This window comes from Podarcis gaigeae, assembly GCF_964106915.1.
Source record: "Podarcis gaigeae genome assembly, chromosome: 11".
NCBI classification, from domain to species: Eukaryota; Metazoa; Chordata; class Lepidosauria; order Squamata; family Lacertidae; genus Podarcis; species Podarcis gaigeae.
The window spans coordinates 55,397,894-55,424,790 of NC_139687.1; the positions used below are offsets into that span (position 1 = coordinate 55,397,894).

At 47.9% G+C, this 26,897-nt stretch overlaps 1 protein-coding gene across 3 annotated transcripts in view; it reads left to right on the plus strand.

Annotated features, from left to right (window-relative positions):
• ZBTB7C (zinc finger and BTB domain containing 7C) overlaps positions 1-25,066 on the plus strand; it is a 250,426-nt gene extending 225,360 nt beyond the window's left edge. For all 3 annotated transcript variants that reach the window (XM_083702788.1, XM_083702787.1, XM_083702789.1), the window contains 3 exons: positions 5,787-6,965; positions 18,931-19,597; positions 21,263-25,066. In XM_083702788.1, the coding sequence (XP_083558914.1) occupies positions 5,787-6,965; positions 18,931-19,567 (1,816 nt within the window). In that variant the 3' untranslated portion in view covers positions 19,568-19,597; positions 21,263-25,066. The remainder of the gene's footprint in view (positions 1-5,786; positions 6,966-18,930; positions 19,598-21,262) is intronic.
• The last annotated feature ends 1,831 nt before the right edge of the window (positions 25,067-26,897 follow it).

A 26,897-nucleotide genomic window follows, 5' to 3' on the forward strand; every position in this document is an offset into this window, starting at 1 on the left:
CCGTAAGCCATCTTGGGTGGTAGCAAGCCCCCCAAAGGCACCACTTAATTGTACTCTTAGCAAGGAGCACGCCCGGCAGAACAAAACAGGACTGACTTCTGAGTAGCCTTGCATAGGACTGCCCAGTTAATAAATAAAACAGAAAGGGGCTAGGAAGAGAAATGGCCGGCTTGCTGTTAGGTGTCACCTTCATCCCTCTCTCTCTCTTTGTCTCGGCTTCTGCCAGCTTCACCCTGAAGGGCATGAGATTTTGAAGGTCACTGCAGAGCCGGCTGTTGCATCCTGTCCAGCAGTGCAGAGCAACACAGCTGTCGAATTGTCAGGCTGGCCAAAGGGCGGCTGGGAGAGGCCTTTTCTCCAGACTTATGTCAATGTTGTTTAGAGGGATAGTTGGGATAATTAGCAAATGATCTGAGGGGTGGGGTGGGAGTCTGGGTGGAGAGTGCAGTTCTTTTGCTGCAGGTAAACAGGCCTAGCCCTCTAGGTGCCTGGGTGGAAGACACTGAACTGCACAGAGACAGAGACAGAGCATTAGGGTTGGGGGATAAATTCAATTCGGTTTGAACTGAAAAGAGAGCCTAACTAAGCCTCTTTCCGAAACAAAATGTGAAACGAAATGCAGCCAACTAATTTGCCCTTCTCTAAAATTGACAGTGCAGTTCTCCAGCCAAGCAATGTGTACATAAAATGCATGTGCTGGGGTAAAGCATGCATGCAGATGCATGCTCGTAATGTACACTGTGGGTTAAACCACAGAGCCTAGGGCTTGCCGATCGGAAGGTCGGCGGTTCGAATCCCCGCGATGGGGTGAGCTCCCGTTGCTCAGTCCCTGCTCCTGCCAACCTAGCAGTTCGAAAGCATGCAGTGCAAGCAGATAAACAGGTACCACTCTGGCGGGAAGGTAAACGGTGTTTCCGTGCGCTGCTCTAGTTCGCCAGAAGTGGCTTAGTCATGCTGGCCACATGACCTGGAAGCTGGACGCCGGCTCCCTCGGCCAATAAAGCGAGATGAGCACCGCAACCCCAGAGTCGGCCACAACTGGACCTAATGGTCAGGGGTCCCTTTACCTTTACCTGTGCACTTAACATCACATGTTGTTTGGCTCTAAGAATGAGAAAACCTTCTTTTCCTTTCCGGTCTTGTGGATGGCTTATGCTTCCTTACTCAGAAACGTAGCAAAACAAACAAACAAAAAGCAGCCAAGCAATGACCAGAGGCACCAGCAAACATACATGTTGGACACGCGTGAAAGAGATTTGGAGACCTCTCTGCTCTGCCACTGCTGGAAACCTAGAACCGGCTTCGATGGCTGGTGCATCTTAAACAACTCTTCTACCTTGAAAAGTCCAGGGGAGCTTGTCTCAGGGTACGGAGGGAAAGGAATGTGTTCTGATTGCAGAGCAGTCCAATGTTTACGGCGTGGGCTTCCTCAAGCGTGCCACTTCCCTCCCACCCACAGAAGATCAATCAGCAGGTGAGACCTTGAGGTTATCTCTCTGCGCCATGCCCACTGCCCACACTCCCAGCCAGCCAGCCTCTCTTGCTTGGCAATTACTGTGTGGGAGAAGGATGGCCGGCCTTGGGAGATGGGATGGAAGCAGCAACCGAGAGCAGCTGCTGTTGCAAGCCAACCTTCCTCAATTAATTTAATTTATTAGGATTTATACACCGCCCTTCATCGTTAAGATCTCAGGGCGGTTCACAGAATAAAATACAGGATAAAAACGAGCAAACAATTAAAAGCAAAACAGCTTTTGGCTTGGCTGGTTATTGGGGTTTTTCTGGTGGTGTTAAATCCGCGTTTTCTGTATTATTTAAGTTTTGTTTTAAACCATTAACTCGAGACACCTTAAACCTTGGGAAATCACCTAATAAATGCCCTTTGTGATACTTCCTTGGTTATATTCAGCACAAAAGACATCCTTATGTGCAGAAACCTGTTTTTAAGGGCACCCCTTTTCCCACCTGGGCTATGTTGTTCTCACAGGCAGACCTGCGCATGGGCTTTGCTGCGTCAGATTGTGGGATAGGAGCTCACACGGCTGAGGGCTTCTGCATGCGAAGGGGTTTCCTGCACAAAGAAAGCTAAAATGCCAGGGAGAAAGGTTTCTGGCCTAGCCCGTTCCTCAACAGCTAATTTTCTGGGTGCAGAGAACTTCCTTCCACCTGTACAGAGGGGAGCAGTCTGTACAATTTGCAAGTGGTACAGCTCGCCTCAAAAGCAGCAACAGTGCTGAAAATACATCTTTTGAGGGAAAGTTTATGTTTCTAATTGCAGGTTAATGTAGAAATGAATTGGAACACAGGGCAAAAACTTGTGAAAGTGAGATTCATCCATCCCTACTTATCGCTCACTTCCCAATAGAAAATATTCCAGATACAAAGGTTAGCACTTGACTCCTTCCATGGCTGACGCTGTTTAGATCTTAAGTGAAAATGTGTGCTCTTCAGCACAGTTGCAGTGCGTCTTTAGCCTGTAGGAATAGGAAAAACCAGCCATTTTGGTTTCTCTCAGTTTCTCATTTTCCCAGTCTTGGGATGTTATGTGCAATACAGTGGTACCTCAGGTTAAGTACTTAATTCGTTCTGGAGATCCGTTCTTAACCTGAAACTGTTCTTAACCTGAAGCACCACTTTAGCTAATGGGGCCTCCTGCTGCCGCCACTCCGCCGGAGCACGATTTCTGTTCTCATCCTGAAGCAAAGTTCTTAACCTGAAGCACTATTTCTGGGTTAGCGGAGTCTGTAACCTGAAGCGTATTTAACCTGAAGTGTATGTAACCTGAGGTACCACCGTATTGCCTAATATACACATTTTTGCAAACCAATTCCCCCTCATACACAGCAATGGAAACTTCGATGTCATTTTCACCAATACACCTCAGGCTTATCCTTAAAGGCAAACGGTGTATACCAAAACACTTTGGGTGAAAATGCAGGATTGCCAAAGGGTGTCTCTCCCCCCCACCACCCCAGATGGCTGCCTGCCTTTTAATTTTAATTTTTTTAAAAAAATTGCCTCGCCTGCAAAGCTGAATGTTCACATGTTAAATGCACGTAAGTTAAAGGTAAAGGGTACCTTATTATCCTGACCACCATCATACACACTATCAGCAAATTCTTTCTCGGAACGTCAGTGGCGTAGCGTGGGGGGTGCAGGGGGGGCCGGCCGCACCGGGCGCAACATCTGGGGGTTAGGGGGTGCAAATCCACGGGTTAGGGGACGCAAATTACTTGCCTTGCCCCGGGTGCTGACAACCCACGCTATGCCACTGCGGAATGTGGCTCCATATGTAGGCAAAATGGTGCCGCCAATTCACAAAAAAAGCCCTAGATTTTATATGGGAGGCTAATAAATAAATTGCTGCTGCTGTTGTTACTGTATTTTTCGCTCTATAAGGTGCACCTGACCATAAGGCGCACCTACTTTCTTTGGGGGGGGGTATTGAAGGGAAAAAAATATGCAGCTCTTGGGGGCTTTTGCGGGAGGTGGGGGAAATGAGAGAGCCTTGCTCTGTCCCTTCCCCCACCTCCCGCAAAATCCAGGGATAGCCGTGTGAAGTCTCCCCAGGGCAGTGGGATGAAGGCTCCCCGCTGCCCTGTGGAGGCTTCGCGGGCTACCCCAGAGCTACTCGATCCAAAGAGCAGGTCGGGGAGCAGCGGAAAGGCTGCGCGAAGCCTGTCTGCTGCTCCTGCACTTGTAGGGCTGGCGGTGGGGAAAGCCAGTCCCAGGGAGCAGCGGGAAGGCTTGTTGGGGCTGGAGAGGGAAGCCTGGTCTGCCCCCCCCCCCGGGACCACACATTCGCTCCATAAGACGCACAGACATTTCCCCTTAGACTTTAAGAGGAAAAAAGTGCGTCTTATGGAGCGAAAAATATGGTATATTGTGCAATGCCTCTGAAAGCAAGTGCACAGAGGAGTCAGCTTGCCCCTGTCGCAGGACACAGGCAGGCAGACAACACGCTCTGTGCTGCCTCCAGCCTCTTGGGATAACTTTGCTGTGCTGCAATGCTCAGTTGTGTTGCAGCGCCCCTGCCCGACCCTCTGCATCGGAGCAAGAGTTGCGCCTATAACCCCAAATTTGGACCGGAGCTTGTGCTTCGCTCACACAGTGAAGCTGCACCCTCTGTGCTTGAAAAACCCATGCGGCACAGAACAAGTATTTCAGGGGATGGAAGGATGTGGGAGACACTGTGACCAAGGAGGAGTGCAGCAGCAGGGATAATTAAATGAAGGTGGAGGCCGAGGGCACAGGAGAATAATGGGAGGCGGCTCCATTTGTCGGGAACAGTCTAAATAAAGACCGAGAGCAGACAGAGGAGGGGAGGGAGGGAAGAGAGCAGGGCAGGGTGTGGGATGAGATCACGGAGGGCCTTGAAGGACAGAACAAGGAATTCAATGCCTCGCGCACGGCGAGACGCGATGTGTCTGGGGCACCTGGGAGCAGCCGACGAAGTTAATCGTGATTCCCTTAATGTGCTTTCTGAAGGAGCAAAGATGGGGCGGCGATAAGGACCGCAGCAGTAGTGAGATGATAGATGAGCATTTGGGGTGGGGTAGCAGAGACAGGAAGGGCAGGGAGGCACCTTTGTGAGAAGGTTGCTGGGGACGCTTTGTGCTAGGGATGGGAAATAAAAATTCAGTGTCAACGTAAGCTGGAATCTATAGCCTGGGTAATCATGGCAATATTAATGGGGTGAGGTGTGGCAATCACACAGGGTCCCCGGACGTTTCACCGTCTATTGAGCCCTGTGCCACCACTTTATTTCTCGCTGCCACCACCCAGGCCCTACCTGGTACAATACTGAGTCCAGTCAGGGCTAAATTGGAACATAAACTTCTGTTTATTTATTGCAGTTTAACAAGCATGTGTTTTCATAAACGGTATCGGTCATTTACAATCATGGGGTGCCTGTCCAGACCTATAACTTTTGCTACCTGCTCTCACTCACTAAACCACCTCTCAGATATTTACTTGTCTTCCTAGCCCCTAACTGTTCCTGACTCAGCCTATTTCGCCACACTAACTCAACCTACCCACAAACTCTATCCCAATTCACTTCCACTCCAGCCAACCACCCAACTCCCAACGAACTCCTCCCTTCACTTCTCCCAGAGCTGGTTTTATAGTCCCACTGACTCCACCCCCCTGGGTCCTGACTGGGCAACCTGTTTAACTATTTCACCTCCAGCACTCTCTCATATGTTAACATTACATGGGGAAATATTAAATTCTGGAGAAACCTTCCAGGGGTCACATAGCTGGGTGGGCAGGACCAGGAGCAAAACTGGGTGGGCCAATGAATTGTCTGGATTGACGGGCATCCGACTCTTGCATTGAAAACAGTGAGGTTGATGAGTCCCAGGATCAGAGCATCATTCTCTGAGGTGGTCCTGTTTTGGCACACTCAGCCCAGGAAAATTTGCACAACCCCCTCTCTGTTGGCCTTTAGGAACTCTCTAAATGGCCCTTCCATTCCAGAACTGTTTTGTCTGTTGCTTTTATCCTGATGTTTCACATTGTTTTTACCACTATTTTAAATTTTCAAATGTGAGTGCTGTGTTGGGCTGATCGGTTGCAAGCAATCCATCTTGGGAGGTTGTAAAGCGATCTAGAAATCCCTTAAAAGATGGCAGTGATGGTGATCAATTGCCTGTATCGAAAGGCAGATTGAGTCCCATGTTTTGAAAGATTTTTCTTTCTGGGGATTTTGTGCCTCTGCTGTCTTCAAGGATAAATACGAATGCGCTAATTCATTTTGTATGTGTGTGTGTGTTTCATCCTAGGGCTCTAAGTGAGAATATGGCCAATGCCATTGAAGACCTTATAGGGATCCCATTCCCAAACCACAGCAGCGAAGTCCTTTGCGGCTTAAACGAGCAGCGGCACAACGGCCTCCTCTGTGATGTCATCCTCATTGTCCAGGACCAAGAATACAGGACCCACAAGTCTGTCCTGGCTGCCTGCAGCCAATATTTTAAGAAACTCTTCACTACCGGCACTTTAGCAGACCAGCCCTATGTTTACGAGATTGACTTTGTTAAGCCTGAAGCACTTTCAGCAATCCTCGAGTTTGCCTATACCTCGACCCTCACCATCACCACCTCGAACCTCAAGCACATCCTCAACGCGGCCAGGATGCTGGAGATCCAGTGTGTCATCAACGTCTGCCTAGAAATCATGGAGCCCACTTTGGAGGAGGGAGACGAGAGGGAGGAGGAGGAGGAGGAAGAAGAGGACGATGAGGAAGAAGAGGAGGACGAGGAAGAAGAGGACGTGGGAGACTTCGCAAACCAGAACCTAACAGACGTCCAAGACGTCGGCTGCCACCAAAGTCCTTCCAAATCTGATCTCGCAGAGGAAGCTTACTCAGAGAGACCAAGCGGGTTCTCTAACCATTTTCAAGCTAACAGCTCCAATGGCTCCTTGGGCGTGATAAGAGACTTCTCCATCGAGTCCCTCCTAAGAGAGAACTTGTACCCTAAATCTAGCATGCCAGAACGGAGGCCGGCTCTGTCTCCCTTTGTTCCTGACCTCTTCCCGCACTTGTGGAACGGAGACTTTGGCGCCTTTTCCCAGGTGGAGGAGCAGCAGGTGGATAATGGCCCCTTGGATCTGGTCATCCGGAAGAGGAAAATCAAGGAGGAGGAGAAGGAGGAACCTTCTCCCGCCCCGTTCCCCAACGACCTCTTCAAGGACATGTTTGCCAACAACCCGGTGACCCATTTGGGACACATCAAGGCGGAGAATGATTACGGAGCCTACCTGAACTTCCTCAGCGCTGCCCATTTTGGGGGAGTCTTTCCTCGGTGGCCGGAAGAGAGAAAGATCAAGCCCAAGGCTTCCCAGCAGTGCCCTATCTGCAACAAAATAATCATGGGAGCCGGGAAGCTGCCGCGGCACATGAGGACCCACACGGGGGAAAAGCCATATATGTGCAATATTTGTGAAGTCCGATTTACCAGGTCTGCACACGTTAAAAAAATACTAGACACCCCAGCAGATATAAGATTTTTTCCCTATGTGGTATATAATGAGTGCATGCTTTACCCTGTTCTGTCTACAAAGACTTCAGGCTGTCATATGTACCTTTTGCTCTACAAGACTCACTTTTTGCCTCCCAAAAAGTAAGGGGAAATGTTTGTGCGTCTTATGGAGCGAATACAGGCTGCACAGCTATCCCAGAAGCCAGAACAGCAAGAGGGATTGCTGCTTTCACTGCACAGCGATCCCTCTTGCTGTTCTGGCTTCTGGGATCCAGAATACTTTTTTTTCTTGTTTTCCTCCTCCAAAAACTAGGTGCGTCTTATGGTCTGGTGTGCCTTATAGAGTGAAAAATACGGTAGTTATTTCCTCCCCCCCCATCTTAATCCTCACAGCAACCCTGACAGGTAGTTTGGGAGGAGATGCAGTAGGCGTCATGGACAACTGGGGTCCTGAACCATGATCTCCCGGGTCTTAGTCCAATGCCTTGGCCCAAGGATGGAGAAAATGTAGACCCACAGTGTCGCTGAACTCCCACTGCCATCAACCCCAATTAAAAGGTTGAAAGGTCAGGGATGATGGAAGCTGAAGTTCAACAGCTTCTGGAGGAAAATATGTTCCTCATCTTTGCACAAAGAATTTCTCAGTGCGAAGAAATCAGTTCGAATAGGAGTCTCCTAAAAACACTCAGCTCACTTAACAAACACTCTGTACTCCTAACAAACCACAGTTTACAGGATTCTGCAGGGGAAACCGTGGCTGTTTAAAGTGATATAATAGTGCTTTAAATGGATGGTGCAGGTGTGGCCCAGGTCTGTTTTTAATAGTGTTACTTGCACGCTATGGGAACTCGGGTAATGGCAAAGTTGGGCGTCTGCTTAGGGCTCACACCTCAGCAGGAGCCCACCAGTCCTTGGGATAGCTGAGTCGGTAGAGCACGGGACTCGTAATCTCAGGGTTGTGGGTTCAAGCTCCAGGTTGAGCAAAAGATTCCTGCATTGCAGGGGGTTGGACTAGATGACCCTCAGGGTCCCTTGAAACTCTATGGTGATTCTATGATTCTGTGACAAGAGCCCTCCCTCTTGCTGCAGTGAGGAGGTAGACTTGGTGAGGAAGGACAGACATGAGGGGGGAACAACAACAACAACATCAATAATGATGATGATGATGATGATGATGATGATGATGATAATAATAATATATTATTTATACCCCGCCCATCTGGCTTAGTTTCCCCAGCCACTCTGGGCGGCTCCCAATCAAATGTTAAAAACAATACAGCATTAAATATTAAAAACTTCCCCTAAACAGGGCTGCCTTCAGATGTCTTTTAAAAATAAGATAGCTGCTTATTTCCTTCACATCTGAAGGGAGGGCGTTCCACAGGGCAGGCGCCACTACCCAGAAGGCCCTCTGTCTGGTTCCCTGTAACCTCACTTCTCGCAATGAGGGAACCTCCAGAAGGCCCTCGGCGCTGGACCTCAGTGTCCGGGCTGGATGATGGGGGTGGAGACGCTTCTTCAGGTATACAGGACCGAGGCCATTCAGGGCTTTAAAGGTCAGCACCAACATTTTGAATTGTGCTCAGAAACGTACTGGGAGCCAATGCAGATCTCTCAGAACCAGTGTTATGTGGTCTCAGCGGCTGCTCCCAGTCACCAGTCTAGCTGCCGCATTCTGGATTAATTATAGTTTCCGGGTCACCTTCAAAGGTAGTCCCACGTAGAGCACATTGCAGTAGTCCAAGCGGGAGATAACCAGAGCATGCACCACTCTGGTGACACAGTCTGCAGGCAGGTAGGGTCTTAGTCTGCGTACCAGATGGAGCCCTATGAGGAATGAGTTGCCTGAGAGCCCTCCAGAACTGGGAGCTGCTGCCATCTGAATGCCTTTATTAACAGGCTAAGTCAACCTCATGCCGACTGGCGATGAGAAAGGGGAGGCAGTGAAGAGAGTCAGAGACGCCCCCAGAAAGCTGCTCGCTGGAATCAGCGTCTCCCAGTTGTAATCTCCAATATCATCTTCTGGTTGAGAGTATTATTATGCTAAAAGACCGTGCTCATTAACCATTAATTATCATCTGCGAGAACAGGCCTGGGAATTGATTTGCCTCTGCAGTCCAATTTAATTCGCCAGGAGGATTTTTGAAAGGGTTCTTCTGCAGCAGAAGGTTAGGCCTGTAGAAGCTGCTGAAAGCCCCTGGTGCTGGGGGCAGGGGCAAACCCCAGTCTCACGCTCCCCTAAGGATATGTGTGGGAACCAATGAGATTGGGCAAGGGAGTGTTTTCCCCCCCCAGAGAGTTGCATCAATCCGGTGCCAAGGACAAGAAACAGCATCTAAAGCTGCTGTTGAGAATTTTCTTTCATAGAAATGATCACCTCCATAACATAGCATGACATTAACATTCCCACCAATAGAAACATATTTACATACTATCTAATGCTAGCTAGCTAGCTAGCTGGTGATATTGTGTATAAAAGGTAAAGGTAAAGGGACCCCTGACTATTAGGTCCAGTCGTGGCCGACTCTGGGGTTGTGGCGCTCATCTCACTTTATTGGCCGAGGGAGCCGGCATACAGCTTCCGGGTCATGTGGCCAGCATTACTAAGCCGCTTCTGGCGAACCAGAGCAGTGCACGGAAACACCGTTTACCTTCCCGCCGGAGCGGTACCTATTTATCTACCTGCATTTTGACGTGCTTTTGAACTGCTAGGTTGGCAGGAGCAGGGACCGAGCAACGGGAGCTCACCCCGTCGTGGGGATTCGAACCGCCGACCTTCCGATCAACAAGTCCTAGGCTCTGTGGTTTAACCCACAGCGCCACCCACGTCCCTCTCATATTGTGTATATATTGCAGTTAATGTGAGCTGAATGAAGAGGGTGCATAGGAACCAGACAATGTGCCTCTTTAGCACTCACATGGTCATATTTCGGTTCAATAAGCTGAAATATATACAAGCCTTTTGGCTGTTCCTGCTTCGCTCCCTCCTTCTGCAGCCCACTCCCAACCATAGCTTCCTATCCTGGCTCGTTATATTAACCATAGTTTCCTAGTTTGGGGCGTAACAGGAAACAGTGGTTCACAGAAGACACCCTGGTTTGCTTTTACAAGGGGTGCAAGCATCTGTGACCCACTCAAAGGTTGGGCATGCTTGCCACTTGAGTGTGTGAACGATGCACAAACCCCGCATCTCTCAACGTTGCTTTCGGGATTACTCACATTCAGTGTGAGCATTTAGCTTAGAGTTTATTTGGTGCAGTGTAGCCAATCTGCACACCAGCAGCTAAATAGACCTAGGGGACATGACTGTGGCAACCATGATGGAAAAGGCTTGGGAAACCTGTTGTAGCAGCCTTATAGCAATCTGGTTGTGTGCATTTGGCACCGTGCCTGGGACATGGCTTTTGGAACCCCATCGCCAAGGCCCCTAGAAATCAGCAGTTGCCACTTCACTTCAAAAACCAATTTCAGCAGCAGTCGCTTGTGGCCAACTCTGCCTGTTTGGAAAAAAATCGCTGCACAGGCTTTCCCCTTTCTAACTAACACATGCAGTTAGTTTTATGACTGTGCTCCGATTCTTGTCTATTTCATTCTAAAGCCAGGTTGGCAAGTTCTGTTAGCAGGAAGGGCCATAGCTCAGTAGGAGAGCATCTGCTTTGCATGTAGAATAGTAATAATAATAGTAATAATAATAATAATTTATTATTTGTACCACACCCATCTGGCTGGGTTTCCCCAGCCACTCTGGGCAGCTTCCAACAAAGATTAAAAATACATTAAAATGTCACACACTAAAAACTTCCCTGAACAGGGCTGCCTTCAGATGTCTTCTAAATGTTAGGCAGTTGTTTTACTCTTTGACATCTGGTGGGAGAGCGTTCCACAGGGCGGGTGACACTACTGAGAAGGCCCTCTGCCTGGTTCCCTGTAGCTTTGCTTCTCACAGTGAGGGAACCACCAAAAGGCCCTTGGTGCTGGAACTCAGCGTCCGGGCTGAACAATGGGGGTGGAGACGCTGGTTCTGGTTCAATTCCTGGCACCCCCAGCAGGACAGGGGAAGATTTCTGAAATCCTGCACTTTCACAGCCATTCAGCATAGGCAGGCCTGAGCTAGATGAACCGATGTTCTGACTGAAAGACAGCTTCCTATTTCTGTGATCGCTGAAGTTTCTCAAGAGGCATTGCCCCTCCTTTGTTGCTGCCTTCAAACAAAATTAGGGAAAGAAAGAAGCTGTGCTTCTGTCACTGCTCATGGAGACCCTCAACCCCAAGGAACAGCTGAAGAATTTCTCTTGTCCTTGGAAAAAATGGTGAAATGGTACCCTGCCCCCCACCCACCACTATAAAGGTAAAGGGACCCCTGACCATTAGGTCCAGTCGTGGCCGACTCTGGGGTTGCAGCGCTCATCTCGCTTTATTGGCCGAGGGAGCCGGCGTACAGCTTCTGGGTCATGTAGCCAGCATGACTAAGCCACTTCTGGTGAACCAGAGCAGCGCACGGAAATGCTGTTTACCTTCCTGCCAGAGCGGTACCTATTTATCTGCTTGCACTTTGACGTGCTTTCGAACTGCTAGGTTGGCAGGAGTAGAGACTGAGCAACAGGAGCTCACCCCATCGTGGGGATTCGAACAGCGACGTTCTGATCGGCAAATCCTAGGCTCTGTGGTTTAACCCACAGCGCCACCTGCGTCCCTATAATAATAGAATAGAATAGAATAGAATAGAATAGAATAGAATAGAATAGAATAGAATAGTGGACCCACCACTATATTGTTCCACAAATAGGGTAGAGAATTTCAAGAGGCCATTGGTACCCAGCAATCATTCACTGTAGCTGCTCTATTTTCCAAGCAGCAGTCTGGGGGCTGGAAGTATATTCTAGCATGCAAACAGACCCCTATTACAGTACCTTCTCTGTTGCTACCACCTGACATTTCCATTGCAAAAACAAGGGTCTGGTTCTCCTGTTAAAGATGGCAAGGCTCTTTTATACAGCAGGCCTCACCTAGCAAGTAAGGATTTCCTAAGAAGTGCAGGGCATTATATACAAAACTCAAAGAGACATGTGCACATTCAGATCAGAGTTGTAGAGTTGGAAGAGGGTCATCTGGTCCAACCACTGCAGATGACTAGATGACACAATGAGATCCAAGAAAGGTGAGTCCACCAGCTCTTGTGGGAGTCTGTTCCATTGTTGATCAGCTCTTACTCCCAGAAATTTCTTCCTGGGGTTTAGTTGGAATCTCCTTTCTTGTAACTTCAAGCCATTGGTTCAAGTCCTATCGTCCAGAGCAGAAGAAAACATACCTACTCCATCTTCCATATGACAGTCCCTTAGGTATTTGAAGATGGCTATCATGTCTTCTCCTCTTCTCCAGGCTCCTTCGACCGTTCCTCACCAGACCCTTGATCACCTTGGTTGCTCTCCTCTGCACATGTTCCATCTTATCAGTATCCTTCTCGAACTGTGTCAACCTGAACTGGACACAGGATTCTAAATGCAGTCTAGCCAAGGTAAAATAGAGTGGTACAGTGGACTCTCAGGTTGCGAATGTGATCCATGCAGGATGCACGTTCGCAACCTGCCACGTTCGCAACCCACAGCGACGCATCGGCACATGCATGGGTTGCGATTCAGTGCTTCTGCATATGCTCAAAGCGTGATTTAGTGCTTCTGCGCATGCACGACCCCCAAAACCCGGAAGTAACCCATTCCTGTACTTCCAGGTTTTGGTCCATAACCCAAAAAAACGCAACCTGAAGTGTCTGAAACCCGAGGTATGACTGTACTGTGGCTTCCCATGATCTGATGTGGAATCTTTCTCACGAACATGCACACACTTAACTTTAGGGAGGAAGTAGATTCACAAGAAGAGCACTAGCAGATCATATCAAAGGTTCATCAGCCCATTTCCCCCAGTAGCCAATTTGATGCCTATTTAGGAAGACCACCTGCAACAGGGTGGCTTTAACTTCCACCCTTAGCAAGGCAAAGTCTGCCTTTTTGTGCCGGTGAGCACATCTGGAATTTTGAAGAAGTTCTGTGGGCATCAGTCACAATTCACATTTAAAGTAACACTGCTCTTATACTGGGAGGCTCATTTTCCTTATGAACAAACATGTTTTGAAGCTTTCCAATTACAGTCTGGCAGGGCTTCCTGGGATCCACTAAGATGGCTTTGTGGCCTTAGAAGTTGGCTCCAAAATCAGACAGACAACCTATATCTCTCAGATAATCAGTGATCTCCAATTCCCATCAGTTCCAACCAGCATGACCCCTGGTCATGGATGATTGGGGGGGGGGGTTGGGAGTTCAGCCAGGGGAGTGCTACGGGTTCCCCAGTCCATGGTGGCACCAGGTTTGTGCCAAGTGCCCTGGTGTTGCAAAAACAAATGCTAAGATCGTAGCAGTAGTTTAAAGTGCTGCTGCAATTTTGTGTGGATTTTTTAATTTTTATTTTAAGGACTGCATCATGCCAAGCCATGATTCATGCATCATTGGACTGGTATCAACATGCAAGTTGGTGACGGGACCATTGCAAATCCATTGTGCACAGAGGGAGGCAATTGCTCTTTCCTGACCTGCCCAGGTTGCATCATGCTGTTTGCAAACCCTCTGAAGGGTTGGTTCCAAGAGCACAATCTGTGTTCTTGCATGCTGGTACAGCTCACTTTGGAATGAATGGATGGGGCTGAGCTGTGGAACATGGTGGAATTATTGGACTTATTAGTTTACAGCTTACTAGTTCACAGCAGCTAGACTGGTGACTGGGAGTGGCCGCCGAGACCACATAACACCGGTCTTGAAAGATCTACATTGGCTCCCAGTACATTTTCAAGCACAATTCAAAGTGTTGGTGCTGACCTTTAAAGCCCTAAACGGCCTCAGCCCAGTATACCTGAAGGAGCATCTCCACCCCCATCATTCTGCTCAGACACTGAGGTCCAGCACCGAGGGCCTTCTGGCAGTTCCCTTGCTACAAGAAGCCAAGTCACAGGGAACCAGGCAGAGGGCCTTCTCAGTAGTGGCGCCTGCCCTGTGGAACGCCCTCCCACCAGATGTCAAAGAGAAGAACAACTACCAGACTTCTAGAAGCCATCTGAAGGCAGCCCTGTTTAGGGAAGCTTTTAATGTTTAATAGACTATTGTATTTTAATATTCTGTTGAAAGCTGCCCAGAGTGGCTGGGGAAACCCAGCCAGATGGGCGGGGCAGTGGCGTAGTGTGGGTTGTCAGCACCCGGGGCAAGGCAAGTAATTTGCGCCACCTTACCCGTGGATTTGCGCCCCCTAACCCTACCCCCCAGATGTTGCACCCGGTGCGCCCGGCCCCCCTGCACCCCCCACGCTATGCCACTGGGGCGGGGTATAAATAATAAATGATGATGATGATGATGATGATGATTATAGTGCCATCAGTCGACGTAGCGCTTTCTCACATAGACAAAAGGGGCATGTCCCCTACATGGAGGAGCTTACGGTGTAAAAGTTGAGGGTGATGGAGAATGGATGGGGGGGGAGGACAGGGAACAAGGGGTGCACAGTCCTTGGTGCTTCACCTCAAAAAAGACATTGCATTGCTGGGAAACATGCAGAAGGGATAGCCAGCATTGCATCATCAAGATGTTTTGGCCAAAGCCCAGCAACGATGAGCTTTGTAGCCCCACCCGGAGGGTATCAGATTGGTTACGCACTTTCATTGGAATAAGTCCCATTGAATTAGATGCCTCTTACGTCTGAGCAGAGAAGTGCACTGTTAAATGAATGAAGGGTTGGAAAACTAGAAGGACAGATCAAAGGGTTGGAGGTCTTTTAGTCTAGAGGAAGAAATGATTCAGCAGGGGGTCGTTGAAGGTTGAGTTGTCACAAAATAGTGACGAGAAAGCTATGGGTAGAAAGAAGTTTTTCTCCTAGCTCATAATGCTAGAACTCAGGGAGAGCCGATGAACCTGAATCTTCGAAGATTTAGGATGGGTAAATGGAGGACTTCTTCATACAAAGACATACATTGGCTCCCAGTACATTTCCGAGCACAATTCAAAGTGCTGGTGTTGACCTTTAAAGCCCTAAACGGCCTCGGCCCAGTATACCTGAAGGAGCGTCTCCACCCCCATCGTTCTGCCCAGACACTGAGGTCCAGCGCCGAGGGCCTTCTGGCGGTTCCCTCATTGCGAGAAGCAAAGCTACAGGGAACCAGGCAGAGGGCCTTCTCGGTAGTGGCGCCTGCCCTGTGGAACGCCCTCCCATCAGATGTCAAAGCGATAAATAGCTACCTGACATTCAGAAGACATCTTAAGGCAGCCCTGTTCAGAGAAGTTTTTAATCTGTGATATTTTAGTGTATTTTTGGTTTTTATGGAAGCCGCCCAGAGTGGCTGGGGAAACCCAGCCAGATGGGCGGGGTACAAATAATTAATAATAATAATAATAATAATAATAATAATAATAATAATTATAACTGAAGCATGGAAGTGGTGATGGTCGCTGGCTTATGTGTCTTTAAGAAGATGCTAGGCATGCTTCTGGTGGAAGATCGAAGGCTGTTAGCCAGGATGGCAATATAGAACCTGCATGTTCAGGTGCAGTATACTTCTGAATATCAGTTGATGAGGAGCATCTACAGGAGAGGACCATGACCTCCAAGCTCTGCTTGTGGCCTCTGTTTGGACTTGGACAGCGTACAAAGCAGACCACTGGAGGTTTCTCAAGGACAATGATCAAATGCATTTTCCGGCTTTGTTTCAGCTGGGAATGGGTGGAGTGTCTCAACCTGTGTGCAAGGTAAATAGCAGCCCTTGGCTACACCCAGAATACACTGTGCACCAGAGAAGTGTTTGTTGTTGTTTTAAGTGGCAAGCCACTGGTATAGAAGCCATGCGGGCTGACTGACTGTGTAACAGGGTGGAGTTTGCTCAAAGGACAAAGGCGCTCACAAGAGCCCTCCCTGTGACCCTGGTTCTCAGACTGATCTTGTGACACCACTGTCAAGACGTTCAGCATTGGCCAATGAAGTGGAGCAGCAAAAGTGGGCATGCGTTGAGAAATTAGAATTAGAATTATGGTCATAGAATTGGGCGGGCTGGCAAGCAATCACATGAGTGCTGCCAAGCCAAATATTGGCATGTTTAAGGAAAGGGCCATAGCTTAGTGGCAGAGAACCTGCCTTGCATGCAGAAGGCCTCAGATCCAACCTCCAGCATCTCCAAGTAGACCTGGGAGAAACTCTGTTTCGGAAACCCTGGAAAGCAAGTCATCATGGGAGCCATGGGATGACACTTTGCCCAGGGCTCCCTCAGTCCTTAAGCCAGCCCTGAATTACAGAGATGCTGGAGGCTGAGTTCTGCATCTAAGGCATGTTCACTGAGTTATGGCCCCTTCCCAATAGTAGGACCTCCCCTGCCGTCAGCACTATGCATTTAAAGCAGCATGTGCCACTTTAAAGGATGCTGTGGCTTCCCCCACAGAATCTTGGGAACAACAGAACTCCCATTTCCATGGTGGTTTAAGCATCAGTCCTTCTTTTCAGGGAAGTCTGGGAATTGTAGCTCTCTGAGGAGGACCAGTGTCTCCTAACAACTCTCAGCACCCTTAACTGCATTTAAAACAGAATGGAAGATGCGGATTTGAGATGTGGATTTGTGCTGCCACCTGCTGGCTCCAGGAACTCTCTGCTCGCTCAGTTCTTTGTGTGCTAAGCTTTCTGCACAGCGAGGTCCAGTTGCAGCATCTAAGATGGTTTCCAGGAATCATTGTTTGACTTGTGTCTGTAGCTACTGTGGCAAAAAGTTGGAGGTTCCTCAGCCTTTTAGTCCTTGTGTTTGATGTGGCCTCTCTTCAGTTGCCTGGATCCAGTTCTTGGAAGTCAAGTCCCCAAATCCCAACTAGATTATCCCATTTTAGAATCACAGAATTGTCATCTAGTCCAACCCCCTTCAGGGACGCGGGTGGCGCTGTTGGTTAAACCACAGAGCCTAGGACTTGCCGATCAGAAGGTCGGCTGTTCGAATCCCCGCGAACGGGGTGAGCTCCCGTTGCTCGGTCTCTGCTCCTGCCAACCTAGCAGTTCGAAAGCACGTCAAAGTGCGAGTAGATAAATAGGTACCGCTCCGGCGGGAAGGTAAACAGCGTTTCCATGCACTGCTCTGGTTCAGCAGAAGTGGCTTAGTCATCCTGGCCACATGACCCAGAAGCTGTATGCAGGCTCCCTCGGCCAGTAAAGCGAGATGAGCGCCGCAACCCCAGAGTCGGCCACAACTGGACCTAATGGTCAGGGGTCCCTTTACCTTTACCAACCCCCTGCAATACAGGGATCCTGCCCACAGCTGTCCCTGGGTGGGCTTGAACCACCATCCTGTTGGTTAACAGCCAGACCCATCGAAAGAACTGTGCGTGCGAATTTGACAATGTAGCCCATGTTTTTATGCCGAGTACCGTTGGTTTTTTTTTGCAGCTGAATAAATTAAGAAAAATAAGTATGGAGGAACAGGTATTGTTCTCTCCATGATTAAGCTACCCAAGGATTCTTGCAGATCTTAAAAAAAAAAAAAGGTTGGCCAGTCATCTGTTAGAGATGCTTCAAAACACCTTCAGGAGCCAATGAATGTAATATAGCAGTTGCCAAGCGATTTGGGGATTGTTACAGTTTATTTACATGCCACCAGAAAGGGCCCCCCAAGGCAGCTTCCAGAGAAGAAACACAGGAATTAAAAAATGCAAATCGCAAATTATTTTTTTGAAAATTCAAAACAGGATCTTAACATTTCAAAAACGTGAAGATCCACATGAAGGCCACTGCGACAGGCATTTTTAGGAGCCTAGAAGTGCTTTCCTCATATTTATATTCTTTTATGATGTTCATGTTACCTTATGGAGTATTTAAAGGCAATGTTTATACAATTTCTAACTGAACGTTTCCCCTTAACTGTTCTTTTCAAGGTGTGTTTCTCTTAAGGGTTTTGTGGTTCTTTTCCTTTAGCTATAGTCCATCAACACTGAATGGCCCACAGAGTCTCCATTTGATTCATAGAATCATAGAATTGCCGAGTTCTTCCTGATGTTGAGTCAGAATCTCATTTCTTGTAACGTGAAGCCATTGGTCATACACTCCAGAGCAGGAGAAAAGAAGCTACGTCCATCTTCCATGTTCCATAGCCCTTTAGATATTTGATTATGCCTATCATATCTCCTATCATTCTCCTCTTTACCAGGCTAAACATACCCAGCTCCCTCAACCGTTCCTCATAAGGCTTGGTTTCCAGAACATTCCTGTGTTCCTAAACTAGCCTCTCCCCCCCCCCCCCAATCTTGTGACTCCAGATGGTACTAGATTCCCAACTTCCATCCATCTCAGCTGACCTGGCCAGCTGTCGGTGATGTTGCGAACTGTAGTCTGAGGACCACAGATTCAGAGAGGACCTAATAATAATAATAATAATAATAATAATAATAATAATAATAATAATAATTTATACCCCGCCCATCTGGCTGGGCTTCCCCAGCCACTCTGGGCTTCTTCCAACAAAAATATTAAAATACAGTAGTGCATCAAACTTTAAAAGCTTCCCTAAACAGGGCTGCCTTCAGATGTCTTCTAAAAGTCTGGTAGTTGTTTTTCTCTTTGACATCTGGTGGGAGGGCGTTCCACAGGGCGGACGCCACTACCAAGAAGGCCCTCTGCCTGGTTCCCTGTAACTTGGCTTCTCACAGTGAGGGAACCACCAGAAGGCCCTCAGCGCTGGACCTCAGTGTCCGGGCAGAATGATGGGGGTGGAGACGCTCCTTCAGGTATACTGGACTGAGGCCGTTTAGGGCTTTAAAGGTCAGCACCAACACTTTGAACTGTGCTCGGAAATGTGCTGGGAGCCAATGTAGGTCTTTCAAGACCAGTGTTATGTGATCTTGGAGGAGCTGCCCCAAACTGATAATGTTGCTTCTCCTTTCTGCAGGCAAGACAAGCTGAAGATCCACATGCGGAAGCACACGGGAGAAAGGCCTTACCTCTGCATCCACTGCAACGCCAAATTCGTCCACAACTACGACCTGAAGAACCACATGCGCATCCACACGGGCATCCGCCCTTACCAGTGCAAGTTCTGCTACAAGAGCTTCACCCGCTCGGACCACCTGCACCGCCACATCAAGCGCCAGAGCTGCCGGATCTCCCGGCCCAGGAGGGGGCGCAAGCCGGCCACCTGGAGAGCGGCCAGCTTGCTGTTTGCGCAGAACGGCCAGCCGGATGACAAGAGCTTCCTGGTGCCGCCAGCTCTCCAGGAGATGAGCGGCCATCTTGGCGGCGCGGCCATGTGCCTTCCGGGCCCCAGCCCTAAGCATTTTATGGACGGGGCCAAGAACGCTCTGAATTTTCAAGAGCTGGAAAGCCAGTTTGAGGAAACCCAAATGAAGCTGTTTGGGCGGACGCACCTGGACGTGGAGAGGAACGGAGGCCTCCTTGCCTTCGCGCTGGGCCACAACGAGAGCCTCTCGGCCCGGCCGTATTTCTCCCTTCCCGACCCCTGGGGGACGGGGTTCAATGGACTGGCGGGACTCAACCACCTTGCTCCCATTTCCGAAGCGAGCAACTAAGTGCCACCTTCTATCCAATGGATGGTTTTGGTAGGTTGATTGTTGGCAGAGGAGCTATATATCAGCTAGGAAGCCAAATCATGTGCAATTCTGACTCTTTACTTCTTTCTCTCCCATACAGTACATGTGATTGGTTAACTCTGGTCACATGGGAAGTACAGTAGTACCTTGGTTCTCAAACTTAATCCATTCCGGAAGTCCGTTCCAAAACCAAGGTGCACTTTCCCATAGAAAGTAAAGCAAAACAGATTAATCCGTTCCAGACTTTTAAAAACAACCCCTAAAACAGCAATTTAACATGAATTTTACTATGTAACGAGACCATTGATCCATAAAATGAAAGCAATAATCAATGTACTGTACTATAAAATAAATAAGACAGTATTGTAGATGATAATTTTTTAAAAAATAATAATTCTTATCTGCACTGCTGATAGTCATTGTTTGGATGAGGGGCTTTTATGCATTTCTGCAGTTACACTGCGTTCAATCAGTAACTGAACTAGGTTCCACACAGTCACAAAAAACAAATTAACCGAAAAAGCCTCAAAAACAAAAAACGCCAAATAAATAGCAAAAACAAAAGCGCCAAACTTATTCCATTCCGGAAGTCCGTTTGACTTCTGAAATGTTTGAAAACCAAGGCGCAGCTTCTGATTGGTGCAGACGCCCCAGAAACAATAGCCGACATCGGATGTTCGGCTTCCGAAAAATGTTCGAAAACCGGAACACTTACATCTGGGTTTTTGGCGTTTGGGAACCAAGGCGTTTGAGAACCAAGGCACCACTGTATCTTATTACATTCGCCATTTTGTTTTGTGCGTGAGTTACTTGACTACAATGGCTGCATCTCCATGAACACCGAAGAAGAGGCAGCGTTAGATAACTGTCTCTCCAAACACAACAGAGGAGAGGAGTGCTAGATCTTAGGACACAGCCAGTCTGTTATGGGAAGAAACATTGGGGTCCCGAGCTGTTGAGGGCTTTAAAGCACCAGCACCTCACATTGGGCTTGGAAGCACATAGGCGGCCAATGTTAATTCTTTCAGAACAGGTGTAATATGTATCAGTTGAAATTCCAGCAGACATTTTCTTCACTCATTGAAGCCTCTAAAGGTAAAGGTAAAGGGACCCCTGACCATTAGGTCCAGTCATGGCCGATTCTGGGGTTGTGGCGCTCATCTCGCTTTACTGGCCGAGGAAGCCGGCGTACAGCTTCCGGGTCATGTGGCCAGCATGACTAAGCCGCTTCTGGTGAACCAGAGCACTGCACGGAAACACCGTTTACCTTCCCACCAGAGCGGTACCTATTTATCTACTTGCACTTTGACATGCTTTTGAACTGGTAGGTTGGCAGGAGTAGGGACTGAGCAATGGGAGCTCACCCCATTGCGGGGATTCGAACCACCAACATTCTGATCGGCAAGTCCTAGGCTCTGTGGTTTAACCCACAGCGCCACCCGCGTCCTCATTGAAACCTCTAGGTTGTCCATAAGGGCAGTCCCACAAACTGTGCATTACAGTAGTCTAGCTGAGAGGTTACCAGAGAGCATGGCAAGGCAATCCCCCATTTTTATGTGCAACCTTCCTTCCAAGAATAATGGAAGAAAAACCATAGGACCATGACTTTAAAAAATGGACTACTGAAAGCAAATTTCCCTGTACCTGAAATTTCTTTTCTTTTTCTCTCCGTAGGCCCCCTTCAGCACTGCTTGGCTCCCTCTGGTGAAGGGACCTTTCAAGGATCAAAGACTTTTTTTCTTACTGGAAGACTTTTGAGAATTAAATCAAACCCCCCCCCCCCGCAAAAAAAACTGCCTGCGTTTGTTTAAAACCCACCAAAAGACTTCTCTTATTTGCACCAATGTGGGGAAGGAGAATAGAACCTTTCGAGAACCGCGTCAGACTATTTTTGTTTCTAAATGTACAGACATCTTTCTGAGCTACTGTTTTGCAGATTATGGCTTCCTTCAGGTTTTGAGGGGTTATTTGAGTGTGGGGAGGGCTTGCGGCGGGGGTGGGGAGTGTCCTACGATTTGGAGTCCTTGTAAAATATCCAAAGATTCTGAGTACTGTATAATCTACAAGAACTTGAAGCAAAAGGGACATGCTTTGGTTATGTTTCCTGTTTGTTGGGACGGGGTATTGTCAGTAGGGTGGAAGATCCTTTGGAAATTTTCTATTTATAACTATTTTTATGTGAGTGCTTTATGTAAAAAGAAGAATGGGGGTGGGATACCATGTCAAACAGATTTGCCTTAGATAATCAAGGGACAATCATCCTTAACTCTTGTGGACGCTCTAGATTCTTGTTTTAAAAGACCGGAAAAGATACTTTTATGTATTTATTAAGCAGTATTAGTTGATTTTTCTTTTTCTTAAATTATTGGCAACATGCAGGGTTCTTAAAAAATGCACATCAGTAAAACGCGGGGAAGGAAAAGGCTGATTCACACATGACAGGGCAGCAAACCTGGGTTTGTCACCAGGTGCACACTCAGCAGGTGACATAACCGTGGCCGGTCATGGCTTTCTGACAAATGTACTTCGATAATGCATGTGTTTGTAAGCGTATGGGTCACATGTCCTTAAGACATCTTCAGGGTACACCGAAGAAACGTAATGTGTGAAAAGATGCTAGCAGGTGTTCCAAAATTTAACCCAGCCTTCCCCCAACCTGGAGCCCTTCAAACGTTTTGAACTACAACACCCAGTTCAAGCCCACCTATGTACATTTAGTGCCATTCTGTTTGACTTACGGGACCCCCAGATTGGGCTGCTTCCAAAGGCCTTTTCCATGGGACTTTGCACCTTATTAGACTTCTTGATTGTTAAAGGGAACAATGGACGCTGATTGTGTTGCTGTTGTTAACAAGTTAAGGCTGATTGCCCCTGGATGATCTCATTTGGGTTATATGTTAGCTGGCTCGTGACTGGGCTCATTTTCTGGTGGAAGGGACATTTACAGACCATAATGCTCTCGCAGCTTCTTGACATTTCACTGCAATGCAGCCCCCCCTGGCATCCCATAATTGCAGCTGCCTGCTTCGAGGGGGCGAATACCCCATTGCCCTGCCCTTGACTAATTGTTCCCTGTGATCAAGTATGTGTAGAATTTTCCACAGCATCCGGAACCTAGATTCTGACAACCTTCCGCTTTCCTGTTTTATTTCTCTTTGGTTTTTGTTTTTATAAATAATGCATACTTCTAGACCCTATGATTTTGGAGATACATTTGAAGTCATGTGACATGGACAGCTGCTCACTTTGGTGCAATGAGCTCTGGTTGGTGCCCTGGTGAGAGATCTGCTCTACAATGGGATTTCAGCACCACACACACATAAAGGAATGGTTGCCCCTCCACTGAACTGGACAGGAAATCTTGCTTCCGCAGAAGCTCTCTCTGTGTCAGCATCACAGCACACAAGAGGTTCTGGACTATAGCAGCTTCTGGAACTTTGGAGGTAGGTTTGAAGCTCAGTTATGCATCTGCTGCATTGCTGAGCTTCATCATCTACCCATGCTCCTTGCGTTTCAATTTTCCCAAAGCTATCCACATGTCTGCCATGCAGGTGGAAGCAACTGTGGGCTTTTCTGCCTCGCTCCCCACTCCAGCTGCAGGCAAAAACAGCTGCTGCCAGAGAGATCTGTGAAAATAGTAGACACAGACGTTCTCTCTCTGGTAAGGAGAAGGTAGATGCAGCTAGCAGGGTGCAAGTACTCTCTTCTTTTGGGGAGACTGGGGAATGGTGTGACCCAGAAGGAATCTCTCCAGCTTCACATCAAATCCTCCTAGATCAGGGTTGAAGAACCAGTGGCTTACCAATTGTTGGACTTGAACAGCCCAAGAAAACATGGTCAGGGATGATGCCCAGCAAGATCTGGAGGGCCACAGGTCCACCACCTCTGCCCTGGAAGATGCCAGCACAGGGAGAATGGTGTGCTTTAAATGTCTCCCCACATTTAGAGGGTAATACCTGAACTTGCCCATCACATCTGCTAGTGCTAAAACAGGAAATTGCCGCGCAGACATTCCCAATACACATCTCCAACATTAGGAGACTTTATTCTGATCCAGAATAAAACTGAGCAGGATTTTGTGCAGAAGATATTTGCATGAATTGCAACGGATTTGTTCCATTTATCAGAATTGGAGGGGAGGGCCTCTCACTCATGCAGAAGATTAAGGGTGCTCGCTATCCTGTAACTCATTCCTCACAATGTGCAGGATGAATATTCTGATGTACCAGCTTGCCCAGGGAGGTTCATTCTGATCAAGGGTATCGCTGGAGACAATGCAGAATCTGACAGGCCACAGTCCAACATAGCTGAGCTGGCCAAAGCCCATTGGAATCAATATTAAAAGTGGGTTGAGCTCCTGAGTACGGGCTGATTCCCAAGTGACGTATGGACCATCACAGGCATGTCTGAATGGACCACCACAGGTGCAAAACCACAGGCAGAGCTTGCCTATCTGTTTGCACTTCCAACACACAGGTCTTCCAGTGGTGTCAGTTCACACCTTCGGCTGCCAATCACAAAGTGCACAGTAATCATCCACCCTTCCCAAAGGCTTCTTGAGGGAATTCTCTGCAAGAGGGGAGCACTTTGCAGGCATTGCTTTGTACAGGTGTCCAGTCCACAGCGACCACCTTTGTTGTGGTAGATGAGGAGAATTGCACGGTGCAGCACATAGAAGCATAGAGAGGGGCAATGGAGATTTGTGTGTGTGTGTGTTAACTGAAATTTCAGAAGACGGTTTAAAAATCACCAGCGGGCAAGGATTCAAGGCCCACCATAGCCCTTCCCTGTGACTTGAGAAACCTGAATCAATTGTGCAAAATAGTAGGCGGGGTGAAAACCTGCAGTATAAGCGATGCAAAGCTGAAAGAAATGATATAGCATTGCTCAGTTTACATAATTTACGCAAGCCACAGGACCCAGCTTTTGTATTGCTCAGGAGCAGATTATTATTATTATTATTATTATTATTATTATTATTATTATTAAGCATTAAGTACACATGGCCCCGACTATTTTGATCTTTCCATTGCCCTTTCTGCTTCCACATGATTGGATCTCATAACACACCGATAACACTTGACATAGGGAACGAAGTGGAAGTCCCAAGCCATGGCATTCTCCCTGCTTTAAATGTTACCCATGTGGTCCCAGCCATGGAGCAAAGGCAATCATTCCGCAAGCCTTCCTTTTAGCCAAGTGGTTGTTCTGCACAGATGTCTCAAGATACTTTGAGGATGACCTTGCATAAGCATCTCTGGCCAGGGCAGTAAGCGGTCCATGTGAACATGTTGAGCAAATGTTTTACTTGCACTAATTGCTGTAGAGCAGAATGTGATCAAACTCTTTCCATTTGATTTATTTGGAGGCAGGGAAGAAATTGCAAGTCCCATCCACTGACAAGGAGCCGGTCCTGTAAACATACCTATTGCACATTTTTGCAACCCGTGGACAAAATAAAATATTATCTCAAATCAACCAGTCTCCTAAACCTCTCAGAATTATGTGTTGTTATTTGATCTGCATCTGTTTCTTAAAGGTAAAGGTAAGGGGACCCCTGACCATTAGGTCCAGTCGTGGCCGACTCTGGGGTTGCGGCGCTAATCTCTCTTTATTGGCCGAGGGAGCCAGCATACAGCTTCCGGGTCATGTGGCCAGCATGACTAAGCCGCTTCTGGCGAACCAGAGCAGTGCACGGAAATGCTGTTTACCTTCCCGCTGGAGTGCTACCTATTTATCTACTTGCACTTTGATGTGCTTTTGAACTGCTAGGTTGGCAGGAGCAGGGACCGAGCAACGGGAGCTCACTCCATCGTGGGGATTCAAACCACTGACCTTCTGATCGGCAAGTCCTAGGCTCTGTGGTTTAACCCACAGCGCCACCCGTGTCCCTATCTGTTTCTTAAGGCCTCCCTAATCCTCAACCTTCTAAAAGTTCAATCTGATACGTGTCCACATGCAGCTGAGCCAACAGTGTGACGCGGCAGCTAAAAAAGCCAATGCAATTCTGGGCTGCATCAATAGGAGTATAGCATCTAGATCAAGGGAAGTAATAGTGCCACTGTATTCTGCTCTGGTCAGACCTCACCTGGAGTACTGTGTCCAGTTCTGGGCACCACAGTTCAAGAAGGACACTGACAAACTGGAATGTGTCCAGAGGAGGGCAACCAAAATGGTCAAAGGCCTGGAAACGATGCCTTATGAGGAACGGCTAAGGGAGCTGGGCATGTTTAGCCTGGAGAAGAGGAGGTTAAGGGGTGAAATGATAGCCATGTTCAAATATATAAAAGGATGTCACATAGAGGAGGGAGAAAGGTTGTTTTCTGCTGCTCCAGAGAAGCGGACATGGAGCAATGGATCCAAACTACAAGAAAGAAGATTCCACCTAAACATTAGGAAGAACTTCCTGACAGTAAGAGCTGTTGGACAGTGGAATTTGCTGACAAGGAGTGTGGTGGAGTCTCCTTCTTTGGAGGTCTTTAAGCAGAGGCTTGACAACCATATGTCAGGAGTGCTCTGATGGTGTTTCCTGCTTGGCAGGGGGTTGGACTCGATGGCCCTTGTGGTCTCTTCCAACTCTATGATTCTATGATTCTATGTGTTTGTTCTGAAATAAGTCCCCATTAAATTAAACAGGACTTACTGGAATGTGTGCAGCAAAGAAGGAGAACCAAGATGATCAAGGGTCTAGAAGTCAAGCCTTATGAGGAATGGTTGAAGGATCTGGGTATGTCTAGCCTGGGAAAGAGTAGACTGGGAAGGGAGATGATAGCCATCTTCAAGTATCTCAAGGGCTGTCCCATGGAAGATGGAGCAAGCTTGTTTTCTCCTGCTCTGGAGAGTAGGACTTGAACCAATGGCTTCAAGTTACAAGAAATGAGATTCTGACTAAGCATAGGGAAAAGTTTTATGACAGTGAGAGCTGTTTGACAGTGGAACAGTCTTCTTCGGGAAGTTATGAACTTGCCTCCCTGGGAAGTTTATAAGCAGAGGTTGGGCCCTGGGCCTGAGTTCCTTACTCCTTCCAGTGATTGACAGCGGCTCTCCAGAATTTCAAATGGGTTTTTCCTAGTCCTACCTGAGTCTATATTGCATGCAGTGCAGATGTTTCACCGCTGCGCTATGTCTTAAGAACAATAATCTCTGCAGCTCTTCAACACCATCTAGTGGCCAAATGTGGGAAACTGTCGCAGACAAAACTGCACAGTGTTTACGAACATATGAAATTATTTGATCTTCTCAAGGCCTGATAAAGAGTTTTGGGGAAGCGAAACGCCTGCATGCTATTTTGCAACATTCCTCTGGCCTA